This window comes from Haliaeetus leucocephalus, unplaced genomic scaffold, assembly GCF_000737465.1.
Source record: "Haliaeetus leucocephalus isolate CR32 unplaced genomic scaffold, Haliaeetus_leucocephalus-4.0 Scaffold417, whole genome shotgun sequence".
Classification (NCBI taxonomy): domain Eukaryota; kingdom Metazoa; phylum Chordata; class Aves; order Accipitriformes; family Accipitridae; genus Haliaeetus; species Haliaeetus leucocephalus.
Genome location: NW_010972853.1, coordinates 5,013,620 through 5,032,234, shown reverse-complemented (window position 1 = coordinate 5,032,234; position 18,615 = coordinate 5,013,620). Strand labels below are relative to the sequence as shown.

The window sequence follows — 18,615 nt, the reverse complement described above, 5'->3', positions numbered from 1 at the left end:
TATAGATTTTTATCTATACCTAAATATAAAAACCTATGTGGATTAAAAGCTAAGAGTGAGGTGAAAATCTTAAATGTAAGTATAGTATTTTAAATCCCCCTCCCCCCCCCCGCTTCTAAGCTTTAATTTAATAAAAGGTGAGGAATCAGGCTGAGTTGCCACCAGCCTGATTATTAGAAAACTGTATAGTGAAGCAAAGATTCACTATGAAATTTTAATGCTACTTATTGAAGAGTGGGTAGGGACATAAACATTCATTGACTTCAGCAATCAAACAAAAACTGCAAAAAGATGTATTTGTTCATGCGATAGACAGAAAGAAAAGAAAGGATGGGAGGATACTAAAATGTGACTATATTTAGCTAAGCTGGTTCTGGCATCATTATGGTTAATGTGCATGTGGTGTGCAGTGTGAGCTCAGCAGTTACTGGGCCAACTGTCTCAGTATTTCTGGGAATTCTGCCTATTCACAGTGCAGGGATTGTTCAATTGCTGCAAAATGTACAAAATGAATTTTACAAAAATGAATTGTAAGGAAGGCCCCATTACAACGATTTTACAGCAAAGATGTCAACATCAATTTTTCTTTCATGCATAGCTAATGATTAAAACAGCATATTCCATTTGCCTAAGACAATTTATTTCATATTGGCACATCAAAATATTGAAATACAAAGTTATCTTTACTCTACCCTTATTATTCATTGCTGCTGAACCCACACCATTGTTCAAACCATGAAAAAATAAAGCAAACTTGGCAAGAAATACTTAAAACAAAGGCTCATCAATATTCTCCAATTTGTCAACATCTCAATTACAGCAATGGAAAAAATGTAAATTTCATGTGCTTTGAACACTAAGGGGTCTATTCTTCTGTCAGTGCACATGCGTAACTCCCATCACCATTAATGGGAATTACTCATACATATCAACACAAGGACGGGCCCCTCAAACTTGAAAGGAAAAGATGAATTAATAAGGGCTACTCTCTTCCTGTATCTTCCTCAGCTGAAAAAAGTCATTGTTCTTTAAGAGTTTTTCATACTTCATACGGTTCACCTTTATGAGAGCTGTGCCTTCTGAAATAATGCATCTCCAGTGAAGCATTATTTATTAGCAAGTTTGATTTTTCACAGTCTGGATGTTTAAGCCTTTCTATTAGGAATTTCCTTTCTTACAAAAGACAGCTCTCTTCCAATAAAACCATACCCTATAGCTTTATAGGTAAAAATACAAAGGAATAAAAATATATTCTGAATCCTTATGATGAATATGAATACTAGCCTCAGCAGGCTTACCTATACATACAGAATGAGGAAAAAGAACTTGTAGCATTAGCTTTTGGATATTAAACTTCCAAAGACTTCGCATGAATGTGGGGTTTGGGGTTGTGGTTTTTTACTATTATTATTAACAACAACATATCCCTTTCCTTTTTCTGACTACTGGAGTTTGGTTCAAAGCTTTATGTAGTTTCAGTAGAGTTTCAATACTAGGACAGGCTTCTGGGCATTATCAACTAGTTTTGTAAACAAATTTGATGTGTATACCATCATTATTACAAGATGGCGTATAACGAATAAGAAATATACTACTTAATTTTTTCCAACATGCATCAATCCACAGATGTAACCTGGGATGAACACATAATTTCAGCTAATGTCTTAGTTGACTTTGCCCTGAACCAGATGATTAGTCTTTGCCACAGAAAGCTATTGTGGACAAATTTGTGGGACAAACATCAAGCTGTCACAAAAGTGTTTCAAAACTACTTTAAGATATTGCCCTAGAGATTAGCCTCAGATATTATTTATAAAGGGGCAGATCTTCATTCAGCACAAGTAGTTCCATCAAAAAAAAAAACAAACCACCAAACCAAAAAAACCACATACTGATGAACTACTCACATGGGTAAAGCAAAGTCGATGTGATGCCCATTTATATTTTTACTGCTGCATAACCTAGAAGTTTCTTGTCTCTGGCTTCTCACTTAACGGTCAAGTTTATCACCCCAGGCCTAATCCTAAAAAGATGCTGAACTACCTGAAAGGTCCTGAAGAAACACAGCCTCCACCTGACTTGGCTGGATCAGGCCCTTTGAGTGACTGAGCTAGGAATATGACAAATCAGGTATACAATCCTGGTATCATAAAATATGAAACTGAAACCATTCCCTGGTGCTTTCCCGTAGACCACATGTTTTTAAACCTTAAAAAGATTTATTTCCCACTTTTCATGCATAATCTGCCATATTCATTATTTGAAATATCCCATAAAGAGATTAAATAGGAATTAAAGTCTGGCAGCGTCATATCCATCACTGTGGTACAAACTGATGCCGAATTCTAGAAGTCTTTTAGCTTTGTATGTAAAGGCAGTGGCTGTTTTCACTTTGTTTCACAAAGAATAAGGAAAACACAATACCCCAGAAGACTTTCAGATGTGTTTTTTCCCCTTCAAAGAAAAGGGTGGATGATAAAGCTACACACACCTTTTAATCTTCCACTTAGGGTTTTTACACATATATTCCCTGGCAAAAACCCCAGGGTCTTCTCTCTCCCCTCCCCTTCCCTCAGCCCCTTTCCTGCCATCTCCCTTGCTATAACTCAGCTAACCCAACAGAACCAGTCAGTTTTAAATTTCAGTTGGGACCCCGGTGACCTGTTAATGAATCTACAGAGAGGAGAAAAACTCACAGTCTTGAGTTATGCCTGGTGTTGCTAGCTGACTTGGAGTCAGAAATGCTTGAAGCGTTAACGTAATTGCAAGAATGTGAAAAATGAAGCGTTGGGCTCCTGAGCAAAGCGAAAGGTCAAAGCAAGCCCTACACAAAACAAGTCTCTGGAAGATGGCCTCATTAGACCATTAAATCAGCTTCTTCTTTTTCTCCTTTGTAAGATGTTTAGAGTGTTTTATTTTTATTATTGGATATATTTAACTCTTTGTCTTTCCAGGACAGGGGCAAAGTTGATCAGACCTACTACATAATTACTAATCTCTAAAATGGTATTACACAGCATTGATCTGCATTTGTGGATCTAAACTGGGATAAAGTCAATAAATGCTTGGTAGATTACAGGTCACTAGTACTTTGGTTTGCTAGATGATCAATATGTTGTATAGCTTAGTTTTCTGTTGAACAAGTGAGGTGACATGTTAAGAACAACATAGACACTCGCCACTAATAAAATTAGGATAATCTTTCAACATTTATTGCCTGAAGGCCCTTTCTTTAACTCTTTCAGTGCCTGCATGTTTCTAATAATACCAAGCATTGACTAGATTAACCCTTTTGATGCACTGTTGTGGAAAGACTTTCCTCCATAAACAGACAAAATGCCTACACCTTTTTTGTTTGGTTCTAACTTTAAGAATTATGGATGGATTCTTCTGTGCAATAAATAGATCTACCTCATGCAGAGAAAGTCTGCAAAAATAACGTCACCACTCACCTAACTCCTTTCCACCCCCCATCCCCCCCCCCAAAAAAACAACCCACAAGCTGCACTTCACAGACTTAAGGCAAAAGCAGAGACCCCTGGAAAGAGTCCTCCCAAGAGCCAGAAGAGACTGACTCCAGTTTGAATCAATCTCTGCTGCCACCAGGCATCAGCGGAGGAGACCATAAGTTGCTAATGTAACCCAAGACTCCCTAATGAGCTCCCATTCCCAAGAAATCCGTTGGGGGAAGAGGAATACTTGAAGCAACATTCGTGGAAGGTCTTGACAAAACTGTAGGGAAACCAGGTTGACCCAAATAAGTAACTGCACCAGAATAGCTCAAGAGGGCATCACCCATCTTGGCATTGCCTGGGACCGACTCACTGCCAGTTCAGGAGTTATAAAGTAAACCCTGCCCCCCTTAAGGAAGCCTAAGGAAAATTTAATACGGGCCTCCCTCTCTTTAGTCTTTCCCAGAGTTGAGAGGGGGAGAGCAATCCAAAGCTGTCTCCAATGGGAATTTTGTCGGTGCTGTAGGATCATACATCTTTCAGCTGCCAGCAGATGAGTGGAATGCTGATTTGCCACTGGACGACTGCTTCCCTTTAAAAGGCCCAGCTGAGCACAAAGGAAAGCATACTAGTGATGTTTTACCCTGCTAGACTGGGCAGCGCTAGTGACTGATTTGGCCCTTCAGCAGTTGTTCCCCTTCTCCAGGAATGAGTGTAACAGGTTTGTTTAAATCATATATATTACCAGAAACCTCAGTCTCCAACAGAAAGTTGGTGTAGTTATCATCAACTACTTTTTCTTACACTTCGCAATATTTCTCAAGCACCTCGAGTTAGGTGACAAGGGATCAGGGACTAGTGAAATGCAAGATCCCTGGATATCAATACAAGGGATTTCTTTACATCAAGCATGGCTCGATGAAGAAACTCTTCTAATTTCTACGGGGTTGCTGGGACAGAGTGGAGATACGAGCATGAGGAAATTTCTTACCTAGGGGTGGAATGAACACGCTGTGGCAGATGACTCAGAGGAATCATTTTTAAGTATGCAAATGATCATCTGCTACACCAAGCATCTTAGCCACAATATACAACGTAAACATTTGATCAACAGTAAAGTCTATGGCCAGCTAATAGACATAACAGGGATTTGCTGCTTAGCGGTCAAGCTCTCCCTTTCGTTAGCTGCTGAAGCTGTAATAGTTCACGCTGGGCCTCGTACAGCTCCGATCCAACCACACGGAAAAAAAGCCTGCGTGACTCACGTTGGAGTTGGATCACACCCTGTTCCATGGCTGCTTTCTATCGGCAGTAAGATAACAAATGTATAAACAATTCATACAAATAGGAGACAAACCTAAACCACTCTACCAGAAACAAACTTTGCAAGTTCCTAGAATGGCAACAGCTACGACACCGGATCGCGAGACAGACGAGGGGATCTAGCTCTGTGCCAAGCAACGGGCCACGTGAGAGACGTGAAGTCACGTATCTGCTCTGCCACCTAGGCGTGGTAAATACCATAGTGGGAAGTGGCCCGTGGTGCAAGGCTAGTCACGGCAGCTCTAGCCTGAAGGCTGCTCCCCTCTCCAGTTTTGGGATTCCGCATGGCTGGTTGGATGGCAGACCTGTCAGTTGGCTCTGTTGGGTATGTGTAACCCCCATGTGGGGGAAACACAGTGCCAAAATGCTGCAGATGCATGAGATGGAGGGAGCATGTCATAAGACATTATAAAGGCAAGGTCTCACTCACTAGCTGAGGCTTACCATGTTTACAAAGGAAAAAAAAGAATGGAGCCCACCTTAAACTTTGGTCTTAAAAAAAAAAAAAAAATCTATTCTGCATCAAGATCCGAGAGTGACTGTAGACCATCTTTACCCAACTTTTAGCACTGGAGGCTTGACTCTTATACCTTCTGGAGTCACTTATACTTCTAATGAGCAAGTGTAAAACACTATCATATCAGAATGACAGCCTTTGACACTCACTCAGCATGGATGCAGATGACCACACAGAAGGTGCAATGCAGTAGGAAATAAAACAAAAACCCCTGAAATAATAATCAAACCTCCTGAACCCTTGAGAAGGCTTCACTGTATAGATCCAGCAGAGGTTTTGCAGTTCAGGTGTATCTCTATTTACCATTATGAATTCAGATTTTCAGAAGCAGAAACAAGTCTGTACAAGCAAACATTGTAGGAAACATTTTTCTGTCCAGTTTGGTTTTGCTTCTACTTTATGTAATGTAGCAGCTTCATAACTTCATGTAGGAGTCTCTTCCCCAGCTAAAACTACAGGTTAATTTCTCCATCTATAACCCAGCTCAAACAACTGCATCACAGCTGGAGAGTATGTCTGTCATTATATTTACTTACGCCACAAAAAAATAAACTGTAGATAACCAAATTTGTAAAGGAATTGGCAGAACTAATCAATTGTTATTACAAAGCTTGTTTGAAGATTAGATATTTCACTTTGAAATAATAATAAAATGCAGCTAAGTGGGTTAGGAAAAAGGAAATACCGTCTCCCTAAGTTACAGCTGATTATACTGCAAGTCTGCCACTCCATGTTTACTCTAAGGCAGATGTACTGATATAATAAAAAAAGCTGGAGTTATTTTAGTCATGCCTACTTTGCGGAGGGAAAAAGTTTGACCTTTTACCTTGCTCGCTGCTGTTGTCTCCGCTCTGGGAAGCGTGGCCCCCACTGGAGGGCCCCGGTGTGCCTGCCGAGTGCGTTGAGGTTGCATCATCGTGGTCTCTCCAAGATGAAGGATTCTGGTGTCAGAATGCCAAGGAATTTTTTCCACAGTTCCCATTCCAATAGCAAATGAAGAACAGAAAGAAAACCGGGAGAAGAGGGGAGGAGGGGAAAAGTATACACATTAGCATTTGTGAAATGTGCCAAACACCGATACTGTTTGCACAGTGTAATAATTCTTCAGCAAAGACAAGCGGAGGAGGTACAAAGATTTACTTGGTAAAATAAAGGACAGATTTTTTTCTTTTTTAAACTCTCCAAAGAGTTGTCTGGATTTAATTGTTTGAATAGTACTGCAGAAGAATATTTCAGGGGAGAAAAAAAAATTAAGTTTCTTAATGAGCTATACAGGGGGGCGGGGGGACACCATCAACCCACACAGTTTGCGATACTAGGTGTTCACCTTAGGGTCAGGATAGTTTGCATACCAACTATCTCCCCACACTTTGTTTTTCCAGACTGACTAGAGACAGGAGGGTAGAGGAAGAGGAGGGAAACTGTTTCAAGAAGTAGAGGAGAACATGCACGGGAGAGGAGCATGTCCTCACACCCTACCCTGTCTCTCTCACCCATTTGAATGCTGGAAAAACTTCAAGCAAATGCAAAGTTGTGGGGAAAAAGCAAGCTTTCTCTGAAAGATGTTATATACCAGGAAAGATGCTTCCTCACCCCCCCCACCACCACCACCTTGATATGACACATTTCAAAAGACTTTCTAGATGTATCACTCTAACAGTTCGCTTACAAGTATTGTCAAGAATAACCACCAGGTGATTATATAAAATAACATGTATAGTGATTTTTATGTAATACTTTCTACATTACTATGCATAAAACACAACAAAAGGGAACGCAGAGGACAGACGTACAAAGTTTGCCAAACTTGGCTAAGACCTCAACTACTGTACTTTAGCCACCTAATTAATGTGAGCTTTCTAATTTATTGAGTATTGGCTTTCCCGGAGCAAGGAGCTGCTATTTAAAATTGTAAAGTGAGGAAAACTTAATGTTACAGTTTAGTGCTACTTTGTTGAGTGTATTCTCCTCCTGTCCTCCTCCCCTTTCCTGATCATTCCCAATACCCTGCTGTTGCTTAAAGGAAAACAGGAATTCTACTGTACAGGAAGAGCTTTATCAGCACCACATGAAGGCAGGCAAGAGATGGAATTTCCTCTGGCAGAAAAGGAGAGCAAGAACACATGAAACAGATCAGACTAGGGGCTGGACCTGCATTACTTGTCACCTGTATGTGACAACTTAAATCAAGCACATTATAATAATTCGAAAACAACAACAACAAAAAACCCTCTCAAAAAAAAAAAAAAAATTTGCTTCTTAGGTTTGATTGTGTTTCCAATCTGCATTGTGAAATAACACCAGACTATTAAAGCACGAGGAGATACTGAAAGCAACAAGCGACAAGTTTGAATAAATTCTGTGAGCAGGACTGATTCCGACCTCATCTACCCTGATGTGTAGTAGGAATAAGTTCAACAAAATCAACTGATTTACCCATTGTAAAATTCAGTGTAAGTGTGATTGGAATCAGGTCCCAAAATATATATTGAAACATCTCAAAGTAATCTCCTAGCGCTGATTAGTACCACATGCTCTACAGCAACGCAAAATGGAACTGCCAGATAACGGCTTGCTACAATACCCAGTAACATAAATCTAATGGGCCTGACCCAGATCACAGCAGAGGCAAAGGGAAGAGCCCATGACTTCAAAAGGCTCCCAATAAAGCCCTAGGTGACCAAAGGGTAAGAAGGATCCAAATCCCCTTCACCTTACACAGACACACACGTGCGCCCACGTACGTGGTTCCATGGCAGGAAGATACGAGTAAAATCAGAAGACAGGCCGGGAACTGAAATTTGCCTAACCTGTCAGCGCAACAGACAGCACTGATGGCACAAAACCACCACCCCCTCCACAACCTAGAAGGCTGATCTACTTTTCCTCACGCAGAACCGCAACAGGAAAAAGAACCCACCAGACAATAGCATGTTATACTCATTGAGGTTGTTGTTTTAATTAGGTCTCAGAAATCATTATTAATACCGTAAACCCCGCGAATTTCATTTAAAAAACAAACAAACAAACAACAAACAAAAACATTTTACCATCGTTTTACAGAATCAGCTGGAAAGAAACACAAAAAGAAAGATGAGAAGGCTTGAAAGTTCAAGCAGCCCAGATGTTATTACAAAAACCCCCCAAAGTTGAAAATAAGGTTAACAAAAAGTTCAGATGGAAATAAAATGCAAAAACTGAGCAAGTTTCTTTACAGCCTGGGTTAAAACACAGTTGTGCCTATGAGCTTCTCTTTTTATCTCTGAGTTAGGAAGCCACTCAAATAGCTTCAAGCTGAAGGCAAACAGCAGACAGGAGCTCTTCAGCCCTCTGCAGCCTCTTAGCGTCAGCTGTTTGCCGGATGGTAATCAGATAAAGAGCTAGAAGAAATACATGAAAAAGGAAAGAAACAATAGCATAGCATGAGTTTAGCCCTCCAACAACATCAGGCTGGAACCTTCTTTTAGAAAATGTAATAATTGCAGCATGTTCACCTAGGCTAAACTTTCCAGGGAACACAGTGAGTTATGTTAATTTTATGCACTGCAGGCTCTCTTAAGCTGGCTGCTGTTGGAGCTCCTTATCACACATATGAAAATTACAATAATTAACTGGTAACACCTCAGCTATGTTTTAAGGCAAATGTCATCCAAAACCTATCATACAGTATTTCAAAAGCTAGACCGGCCTTTCTGTTTCAAAACCATAACGATTTGGAAAGGATCACTGAATAAGAATTCCCGCAGCTGAAAACACTTGCTGTCTCTACCAGGCTGAGTTGTTCTTGACCTCAGTTTGTAGATCCCGTTTTAGAAAGACAGACTGTATTGATTGGGAATTCAATGTATTTCTTGTGACACAGTTTTCTTGAGGAAGCGATTTGGCAGAATTTTGTTGAAGGACAGAAATAATAAGATGGGCTATTTACAAGACGCGCCAGGAGAATGTTGGAGGAATTTGAAAGGGAGGGAAATAGCTAGGCTTTAATATTATAAAAAAATGACAAATAACTCTAGGGGTGGAGTTTACAGCCTCATAAAAAGGCAGCATTCTTTTGCTTTGGACTAAGATTATTGCACGTGTCAGTGAACTTCTCTTTTTCTCCCCTAGACTGTTTCCAACTTTGCATCCCTCAAGAAAAGCTTCTTGGCCAAATGCCTAATCATAAGTAGTTATTTTATGTATGTCCTCACAAAAAAATGGGACTAAATGACATGTCTAAAGTGTACTTCACTGGAAACACTTTATCAGTACAGTTTAGGTACCTAAAGAGATCCTGATCTAAAGCCCGCTAACATTAATTTTTTTATTGATTTCAAGGAAATTTGTATTACGCTATCACACTGCAAAAAGAGCCCAGAAAACGAGATAGCTTTAGATAAATTACAGAAACTGTTAGCATGGCTTCTCATATCTTCTTGCAAGTTTAGTAATATACTTTGCAGAAACACGTTGAAGAGTGTGGATGATGTCTGCCAAAATGCAATTGCCTGGTTTGTGTACACGTGCATACTGTAAGATTTTCACACACATATGACCTAAACTAATGCCAGATACCATAGAAGGTAAACAGCACACATGTATCTATTCCCAGTAGTTTTAATAATTGGGAGTCAAATATGGTGCTCCTCTTGCTCTTACCTAATTGTGTTAAAGAGCAGTGTTACCAGGAGAAAAGCAGTGAATACTGAGTAGAGCACAATAGAAGGAGATGGAAAATAGATACAAGAAGCTAGGTCTCCAGGGGCAGTATTTTCTATTTGCTGGGCTACAGACTCGCAGCTGATAATGCAAGTTGTAATTAATATAAAAGCAGGAGACAATATGGGGAAAGCTTGTACTAGCAGGGCCACAGGAGATCACTCCGCTGCTATCCACTGTTTCTCATTTACACACACAGCCTTCCCTAGAAAACCCAATTTTGCCAGTGTTTTTTCCCTTGAAAGTTAAAAAAAAATTGATTTAGCACCACCATTGAATTTTGCTAAATCTAGGAAAGAGCAACAGAAAGGACAAGAGTCTCCTGGTATACAAAGCAAATCTGATGCGTTACTCTTTTGTCGATGCTGCAAATCTGGTGGAAAGTGTAAGAGTTTTTAGCTGCTGCAGGATTTCTTGAACAGAGATGTTGTAACAGAGAAATTTGATATAGGATAACCTTCTGTTAAATTGCAATTCTTACTTTGCATGCCCAGAATTTCCACTGGGCAAAGTCTGGCTAATTTTTTGTGAGTGTATGCAGTCCCACTAGGGCTGATTCTGATCTCACACTGCTTTTTATGGTGATATTAAAGACTCAATTAACCATAAGGAATTTGCTTCTTATTTATAACTGGGAAGTAAAATCGATCAGGCCAGCTGATACCCATGTGAGTAAGCCAAGCAGGATTTGGCTCACAGACGTTAACTGAAGTTTTAAGTATACAACCATGACAGGATCAGGCCCCTACATTTTATCAGATTAAATGGACAGAACCATTGATCTTGCAGGAACAAATAAAACACAACTTACTTTCATAAAAGAAACTGCAATAGCTATAAGGGCTCGTTCTTTGTGAAGACGGTTGGACTCAAAGGTCTGGAGGTTGCTCTGGTAAATTAATTTTGCAAACACAAAACCGAACTGAACTACTGATATGGATGGCATTCCCCCCCCCCCAAATACAAGCCAAATTCTGCTCACCTTCTTCTTACAAGTTAACACCTGTAAATACAGTGGAATGACTGACGTGATTGGTGCCACAAAAATCTGTATCCAGGTACCACCGTATATCAAAAGATGATATACTATGCTGGACATAGAAATGTACTCACATACATGCACGTGTGTTTCTGTGTGCGTGTCTGTGTCTGTCTATGTTTTGTAGGTATAAAGTTCAGGATGGTATCTTAGAAACTGTTGTGGAGCGCAGTAGTAATAAACTTACTATATAAAGAAACTTTCAATAAGTAAATGAGCCATGAAAAACTCTAATTTGACACGATATGTATGTTTTCTAAAAACAACTACTCCTGATACTACTAGGGTTTATTTTCTTACAGATGCTTATTTAGTATGATAACTTTTTTGTAGCAGAATTACACAATTTAAACAAAAGACAAGGCATTGTGATCTATCAGATATTTGTGTATGTATGTATATGTACGTACAAGTTTTAATTCTTGTCCCTTGATTTCGCATTCGAGGAAAGTGTCAGAAGGAATTTTTGACACTCCTAGAATGTGGCAACATTCTGAAAACCTGCGTGCTTTGTATTTTCCAATTAAGATTGAAATCAGACATGTAATCCACCTGTCAGCAAGGAACCGAGACCTGAAAAATCGGGGGGGGGGGGGGGGGGGTTTTTTTAATTGTCCTTCTACGTCATTCTGTGTGGTTACGCTTCATCTAGACTGATAGACAACTCAAACCAAAGTGGCAACACCGGCATAAAATAGATAGTGAAATACATGACCGGTTCAGTTTGATAGAACCCAGTTTAAAACTAAAACACTGAAATTTGAGCTGTAGATTACCTTTGACTGCAGAGTACCTTGGCCTGTCAAAAAGAGGAAATATACAACATTCTCTACAGTCTCGGAAAGTTCCTGGTGCTCCGTGCCCCTTCAGAAGGGACAGGGCCTACCATAATATCCAAAGTCTTAAGTCACACACTAAGAAATTCAGTTATTAAAGAAAAAAGTTTGCCTTATTATTGTTGCGGTTAGCTACTTAGTTTCCCTTCTGACACACTACAAACAGAAAGGGAACCTTTGGGGTCTGATCCTGCGTTTCTGGCATACTCAAAGCTCCCACTGAAGTCCATCAAAGTGTGGCAAACCTGGAGACTGCAGCATCAGGCCCCCAATTATTTCCTCATTACTCAGAGAAATCTTACCTAAAGGTTTAATTATATAACTGGAGCTGATATATATTACCCTATTTTTATTTTTTTCTCATCTGCAAGATGTCAGGAATTTGTACAGACCGTTCTTTGAGGAGAAATATTAAAGAAATGTAAAATGTCTGGATGTCCAAAAGTACAAAATAAAAGTATCTCCTCATTTGAGAGCTGAAAGGTTTAATATTCAGACTAATATTTCTCTTCTACAGCTAAGGCATCAGATTTCTAATCTGTCAACAGTCCTTTTATAAAGAGGAGATGTATGTATATTTCTATCCATTTTTAATTATATTTTATAAATTATGATCTGTATATTATTACCTCCCCACTGCAAATGGACTAGAACACATAAACAAATATCAGAAAGTCTGAGGCCCTGATCCTGCTCCCACGAAAGCCAGAGGAAGGAGACCCATAAATTTCTATGGGAGAATTACTAGGCTTCAAAGTAAGTTTGTGCTAAAGGAAGAATTGTGTGGCACCAGGTGAAGCCAGGTACAGAAGAAATGTAATTAAAGTACAAAATGTTATCATATGCTCGAAAAAGTTTTAAAATCTCCAAATTTTACAAGCATCACCAGATCTGACTAGCTCAAAAGGAAAAAAAAACCTGGCAATCTCAGGAGATAATTTAGGCTGAACAGAGAATGCAGGATAGGGCCCAGAGTGTTTATATTGAACAATAATAAATTGTCTGTGCTGGGAAACTCAACTTGAACTGCAGCTGGAAAGGTTTCTTTCCTCTTTTCTTTTTTTTTTTTTTTCCTTCACTAACTGATCTGGTTCAGCCAGGGCATAGCTGTAATTACCTTCTTCCCATCTACAGCTAATACCTCAGAGCAATAAAAAAATATGAGGGTGTTAAAAATTCAAACACTAATTATGGGCTGTTATATTTACTAAACACAGCAAAGTAATAACAAAAGTTTCAGCTTCTTGTGGCCAGCGCTGCACTATTTGATCTACCAAGTCCCTGGACCCTCTACAGTTACTGTATTACATAACAGTTAATAGTGCACTAAAATAAAATTCGATAAACACATTTATTACCAAACACGTCTAGCACAACTGCTTGCAGCTGTCTCCTCTTTCCAGCACAGGTATATCTCTGAAGAATTCATTCCTTTGTTGATTTTGGTTTTGATTTCCAATTAAGTTATATAAATAGTAGAGCAGTAGATTTTGAAAAAGGAAGCATGCACTATTTGAGTACCCCATTTAAAGTCTTATGGTAAATATTGGCTAATTCTACAATTCTTTCTGTTACTTTCCCTTATGCCTCTTTTCAGGTCTAGCAAAGGAATAAAACCGAGAGCTGCCTTAGCTCCTAGTTCAGCACTGCCACTGTCACCGCCACCACCCCTCGCATTCACATTAAACACACACAGTGTAGCTTTATAGCACTTAATAAGAATAGAGGTGTATGGATTTTTGGGGTGTCAAACAGCTGTCACAAACTGTCATCTCCACAAGAGAAACCTTGGCACACAACAAATTAACCTACACTTCTTTTTGGCTATCATTATTCATAGCCAATCAGTTGAAATGCTCCTAGTATTTCATGTGCAAATAAAACCATGAGGGGAAGACCCATGGATCAGAATAGCGGGCCAATACATAAAACAGAGGAAACAACATGCTGTCTCTGTCCTTCTGAAGTGGCTCATCATCACCCCTGCACCAACTTTCACCAAATGAGATCTAGCCTGAGGCTATATATTAAATATGCATATCAAAGCAAATGAAAAAATAAACCTGGAGAGTCAAATTGGACAAATTTGCATGCTTGAACTACTACATTTTCAGGTAGGTGCTCACAAGTGATAGCTCATTTTTTGATAGTCTTGCGTGTTTATATTAGCCATTTTTTAAAGCTTTTCCTTCTTTATGAATAAAAGTGGATTTCTTCCTGCTGGAACCTTGTACAGTGCAAATATAAATGTGTACACACACGGTAGTTTGACTAAGCTATAAAAGTGTTGAAGTTTTGTTGGGAAAACAAGCTAATACACACACACACACACAGAAAAATCCAATAAGGAGACACATTTCCCAAAACGCATGAATAAAATGTAACTATGTGATACAACTCTTCATTTCCCAGTTGGTGTTCTGGTTGCACAAATTATTGCTTCCTTTCAAAACAAATAGCAGGGGGCTAAAGTAAAAATGTTATAGCTCAAATCTCCAGGAAATAAAAGGCTTTAAATTATAATACCCAATGAAGTGGTAAACCCTAACGGGTGCAAGATAAATGGGTTGTCATATTTATTTGAGTTTGGGTTTTGGGCCACAAAAGCAAGAGGAGATTCTTCTTAGGGAAGATAATAGTTATCAAATTATCAAAATGCTAACCCCTTCCACCCCTGTCCTATCATTGTGTGTGAATTTAAATATTATAATGGCGCACTGCAAATTGGCTTGAGCATTCGCCATCTGCCAGAACCCTAAACAGGCTAGTTTATCTAATCTCTTCAATATAAACACAAGCATGCTCCATTTCTACACTTCCACTTGAAACACACTCTTGTAAAGAAACTGTACTGGAGAAACACGTACCTTTTTTTTTTTTTTCTGTTGCCCTGAATCATACACAATGACCCCCTATCTTTCAGGTTGCCACTCATTTCAATTTCTTTTCTAGTGCTCTCCCGGAATACTTATGCAGACGAATTTAGGGTTCTAAAATGCCAGAAACCAAATATTTTTGAAGGAGTGCCATGCCTCATAGAGTTTATTAGCTACGTGTGAGATAGCTGATAAGCAGAGAAACTTTTGGGAACCTCTGCACACATTTTTTTCTCTCAAAATAATAGATTTAAAATGGAAAACATGGCAAAAACCTTGTCCTGCAGTGTTTACCGAATACAAATGAGAAAATGAAAGCTAAGGCTTGGGTCCAAAAATATTTCCCGGGCTCTGGAACTAAGCCGTGCCAGAAGGGGAGCATTTAGAAGAATTTATTATTATTTTATCTCCCAGTTCAGCTTCAGTCCAGGTCTAATGTAATTATCAAGTACACACACAAACAACATGTTTTCAAAGGAAACAAAAGCTCCTAGAAAGCTCATTCTCCCTGGGCTCACAGCTACTCTTCTTAACACACTGGGAAATAAAGGCAGGCGCCTGTGCAGAAAGCATGGTTAACTTCACACCGGGTGCTAAATTAATATTTCAACCGCTAAAATATTAGACTGTATCATTTAGATTATGAGTTCAATTGAATCTAAAACTGTGTAAACCCCTTTTCCCCCCAGGGATGCGTTCCTATAAATAAACTGGAGTTCACACCCACTCTTTTTAACCAGAGCTATTCCTTCCCTTTTCTGCGGTACCAGCTGCAATCTTTCCCTTCACATCCCGAAGTCTCTCCGCGTCTACATCTTTTGAAGGATCACAAGAGCCGCTCCAAAACCCGGAAAAACAAAGGCACTCTCCTCACCACGCACACCAACGTTCAGTCCTACACACATAACACTAATTCACCAACTCCTCAAGTGTTAAAATCAACCGCTAACCTACGGTTACTCAATCATCATTCTCTCCAGCTTTCTGTAATACATTGTTAATAATTGCTTCATCAAGGTTACTGTCTTTTATTATGAAGATGCTTCAGGCGTTTGGCAATAAGTCCATATTCTGACAATAAGTTGCTCTAAAGCACGAGCATTGGAAACTCTAATGTGCTAACCCCTTTTTTGTAATGCAATGTAGTATTGCCAATAATTCTCATCACTTGTCATCCCCACGAGAGGGGAGGGGGGAGCAAATCAGCAAACTTTCTCCCTAACTTTCTTCTCTCTGTTTCCTTACATTGCTGCACTGATTGCAGAGTTGGCAACGAAGAAGAGAAAGCACCGATCCCTGCATCAAACCGACAGTCTGCTAGCTCTCCGAGCCGCCCGGACCAGGAAACTTTACAAACCGTTGCAAACTCGCTGCTTTACAGATGGAAACAGAAGGAACCTTTCCCATTTCTACAACTTTACGAAACGCGAGGGAAGAAAGCGGAAGGATGGGATCCGAGCTTGCGAGAGGTTAGAGTAGTAATGGGGATAATGCTACTAACAGACACCAGCAGCAAAACAATGAAATCGGGGACAGGTCCTCTAAGCAGGTTAAAGCCTTAAAAAGTGACACAAAGAAATCAGAAGGACTTACATGATCGGCTAAATTTGTGGAAGATCCTGAGAGTTCTTCGTGGTCTGATTTGGAGCTGCCATCCCTTTCATCGATAACGAGGTCTATTGGCATTTTTCCTTTCAAACAACTAATGTACCGATGGCAGAAGTTATCGCACAATTCATGAACCTGAAAACAGTAACAAGAATAATAGTATCAATAATGGCAAAATATCGGATTGCAACTTTTTTTTTTTTTTTGATAGCAAGAGCAACCCTCTGATCCACTCCACAAGTAACTCTAATTAAGGGGCACAATAGTTGAAGGCAAGGAAACAATAGAGAAATTGTTGCAGCACATATTATTCTCTAGAGACTTGCCGCAGCAACAAGTTAGAGAGAGAGAAAGAGAGATAGTGGGCTCAGCCTGGTGTGCAGAGGCAAATCCGACTTGCTGATAAGATCAGGACCCTGGGAGCTGGACCCAGGCGGTACCTCTGGAGCATACCCAGCCCAGGCAGGTACAGCTAGTCACTCGGGACGGGGTCGGTTTAAAGCGGGGCCAAAGAAAGGTCTGCGTGGCCGGCAGCAGCAAAGGGAAGGTACTCGCCGAGGCTGGGGGAAGAGCCGTTCTCGTCCCCGGGCACAGCCCCCTCCCCACGCCGCGCAGGGGCCCCCTGCCTCTTCCAAACATTTACTGCTTGCTTGGGGTTAATATGCCTGCCAGAGCCGGAGAAAGGCAGGACCGCTTTCATTTCTCGTTTTGTTAAACGTAGCATTTCCCAGTCAGGAGCAGAGCTTCTACCGAGGGAAGGGGTAAGAAGGATGGGAGGGGGGGTAATAATCTATACGTTTAATGACTCAGTTGAAATTACGCTGGGGAAAAAAAAAAAAAAAAAATAATGCCGGGCTGGGCTGGGCATGGCTGGGGGTGTCACATGCTCGGATGGCACAGGTTACAGTCTCACACTGCGTTTGCCCTGTCTCCTCTGGCCATGTTTACAAGTCATCCCAACAGTCAAGGGGAGGGGGGGACGGGGGGACGACGACGACAGAGGGAGGGAATGGCTTGCCCCCCGCCCGCCTCCACGGCTCTTACCTTTTCTAATTCCAAAAGGTGAAACCTTAGTACTTGTATTGCTTGGATCATCTGCAAGAAAGTTTTGAGCGAGGGGTTACGTGGGAGACAGGAGCACGGGGGCTGTGCAGAGTCGAGAGCCCGAGTGGGCGAGGGGGAGAAGGGGATTGTCAGGGCGCGCAGTCATTATCCAGGATTTTAGCTCATTGGTCACGCTCGAACGATTTCGATCAACTTTAACCTAAGCACTTGATTTTTATCATATTTATCCCAGGAGCGGTGATTAGTGCTTTATTACCGCGGTCTTGGAGAAAACCTCTTCCTCTTCTCCTCGCCCCCTCTCAACGCCCCGGCCCTCAGCCCGGAGGGTCCGCAGAGAAGTCAGCCCCACACTCCCCCCCCACCGCCCGCAGGAGAAAGGGGGGGAGGGAAGGATGAATAGTTTGGCATCTTCTTTACAAGCGGATTTAGGCACTTTGAATATTGAAATCGCTCACATTAGCAAAAGAATTACGCTAGAACTCTCCAGCTCTCTCCTCTTAAGCAGTTATTTCCTTCACTGCAGCTTCCCGTGGCTTTCAGACGGGGCTTTGCGACGCACTGGGGCTCGGGAGTTCGCCCTGCCTCACTTTCAAAGGGAGTGCAGCTCTTGGAAGCCGCTTGACGGCAGCTCCCCAGCCTGCCGGCTCCCCCCTCCCCTGCCCGCGCAGCCCGGGTGCCCGGGCCGCCGCCGCCGCCCCGGACGGCGGAGGGCGCTTGCCGGCAGCTGGCGGGGGGGGGCGGGAAGGGGGCCGGGCCAAGGGGCGGGCAGGGCCTTGCCAGGTGTCCAACTCTGGGTTCGAAGAAAAAAGTGGTTTTTCAGCGCGGACCTGCAAGAAGAAGGAAAAGCGCCGTGAATTACAGCTTCTCTCCTCGGCCCTGCAACCCAGTCACTGCTCGGGGCGGGGGACACACACACACACGACACGGGACGGACACACACACGACCCTGGGACAAAACCAGCCGGCACAGGTCAGATCAGAATCCGGCTGGACGCCCCGGAGTCAGCCGTGGTGCGAAGAGGAGCCTGCTCGGCTCCTGCCAGCCCCGTGCCCCAGGAGCCCCCTCTTCCCCATCTCCTCCCGCCCCTCTCCCGCTCCCCCGGCCTCCGAAACTCGGCCACGGTTACGTTGCCCTTTCCTTAACGCGGGAGGGCCAGGGCCAGGGCCAGGGGGCTCAGCCCGGCGGCGCGGAGGGGCT

At 41.6% G+C, this 18,615-nt stretch overlaps 1 protein-coding gene across 1 annotated transcript in view; it reads right to left on the bottom strand.

The window, feature by feature from the left end:
* The window catches only part of MEIS2 (Meis homeobox 2), a 180,289-nt gene that overhangs the window by 151,214 nt on the left and 10,460 nt on the right, over nucleotides 1-18,615 (bottom strand). The window contains exons 3-6 of the mRNA XM_010574286.1: nucleotides 18,173-18,244; nucleotides 17,397-17,447; nucleotides 16,338-16,487; nucleotides 6,119-6,233 (exon numbers count right to left, since the gene is read on the bottom strand). Coding sequence (XP_010572588.1) covers nucleotides 6,119-6,233; nucleotides 16,338-16,487; nucleotides 17,397-17,447; nucleotides 18,173-18,244 — 388 coding nt within the window. The remainder of the gene's footprint in view (nucleotides 1-6,118; nucleotides 6,234-16,337; nucleotides 16,488-17,396; nucleotides 17,448-18,172; nucleotides 18,245-18,615) is intronic.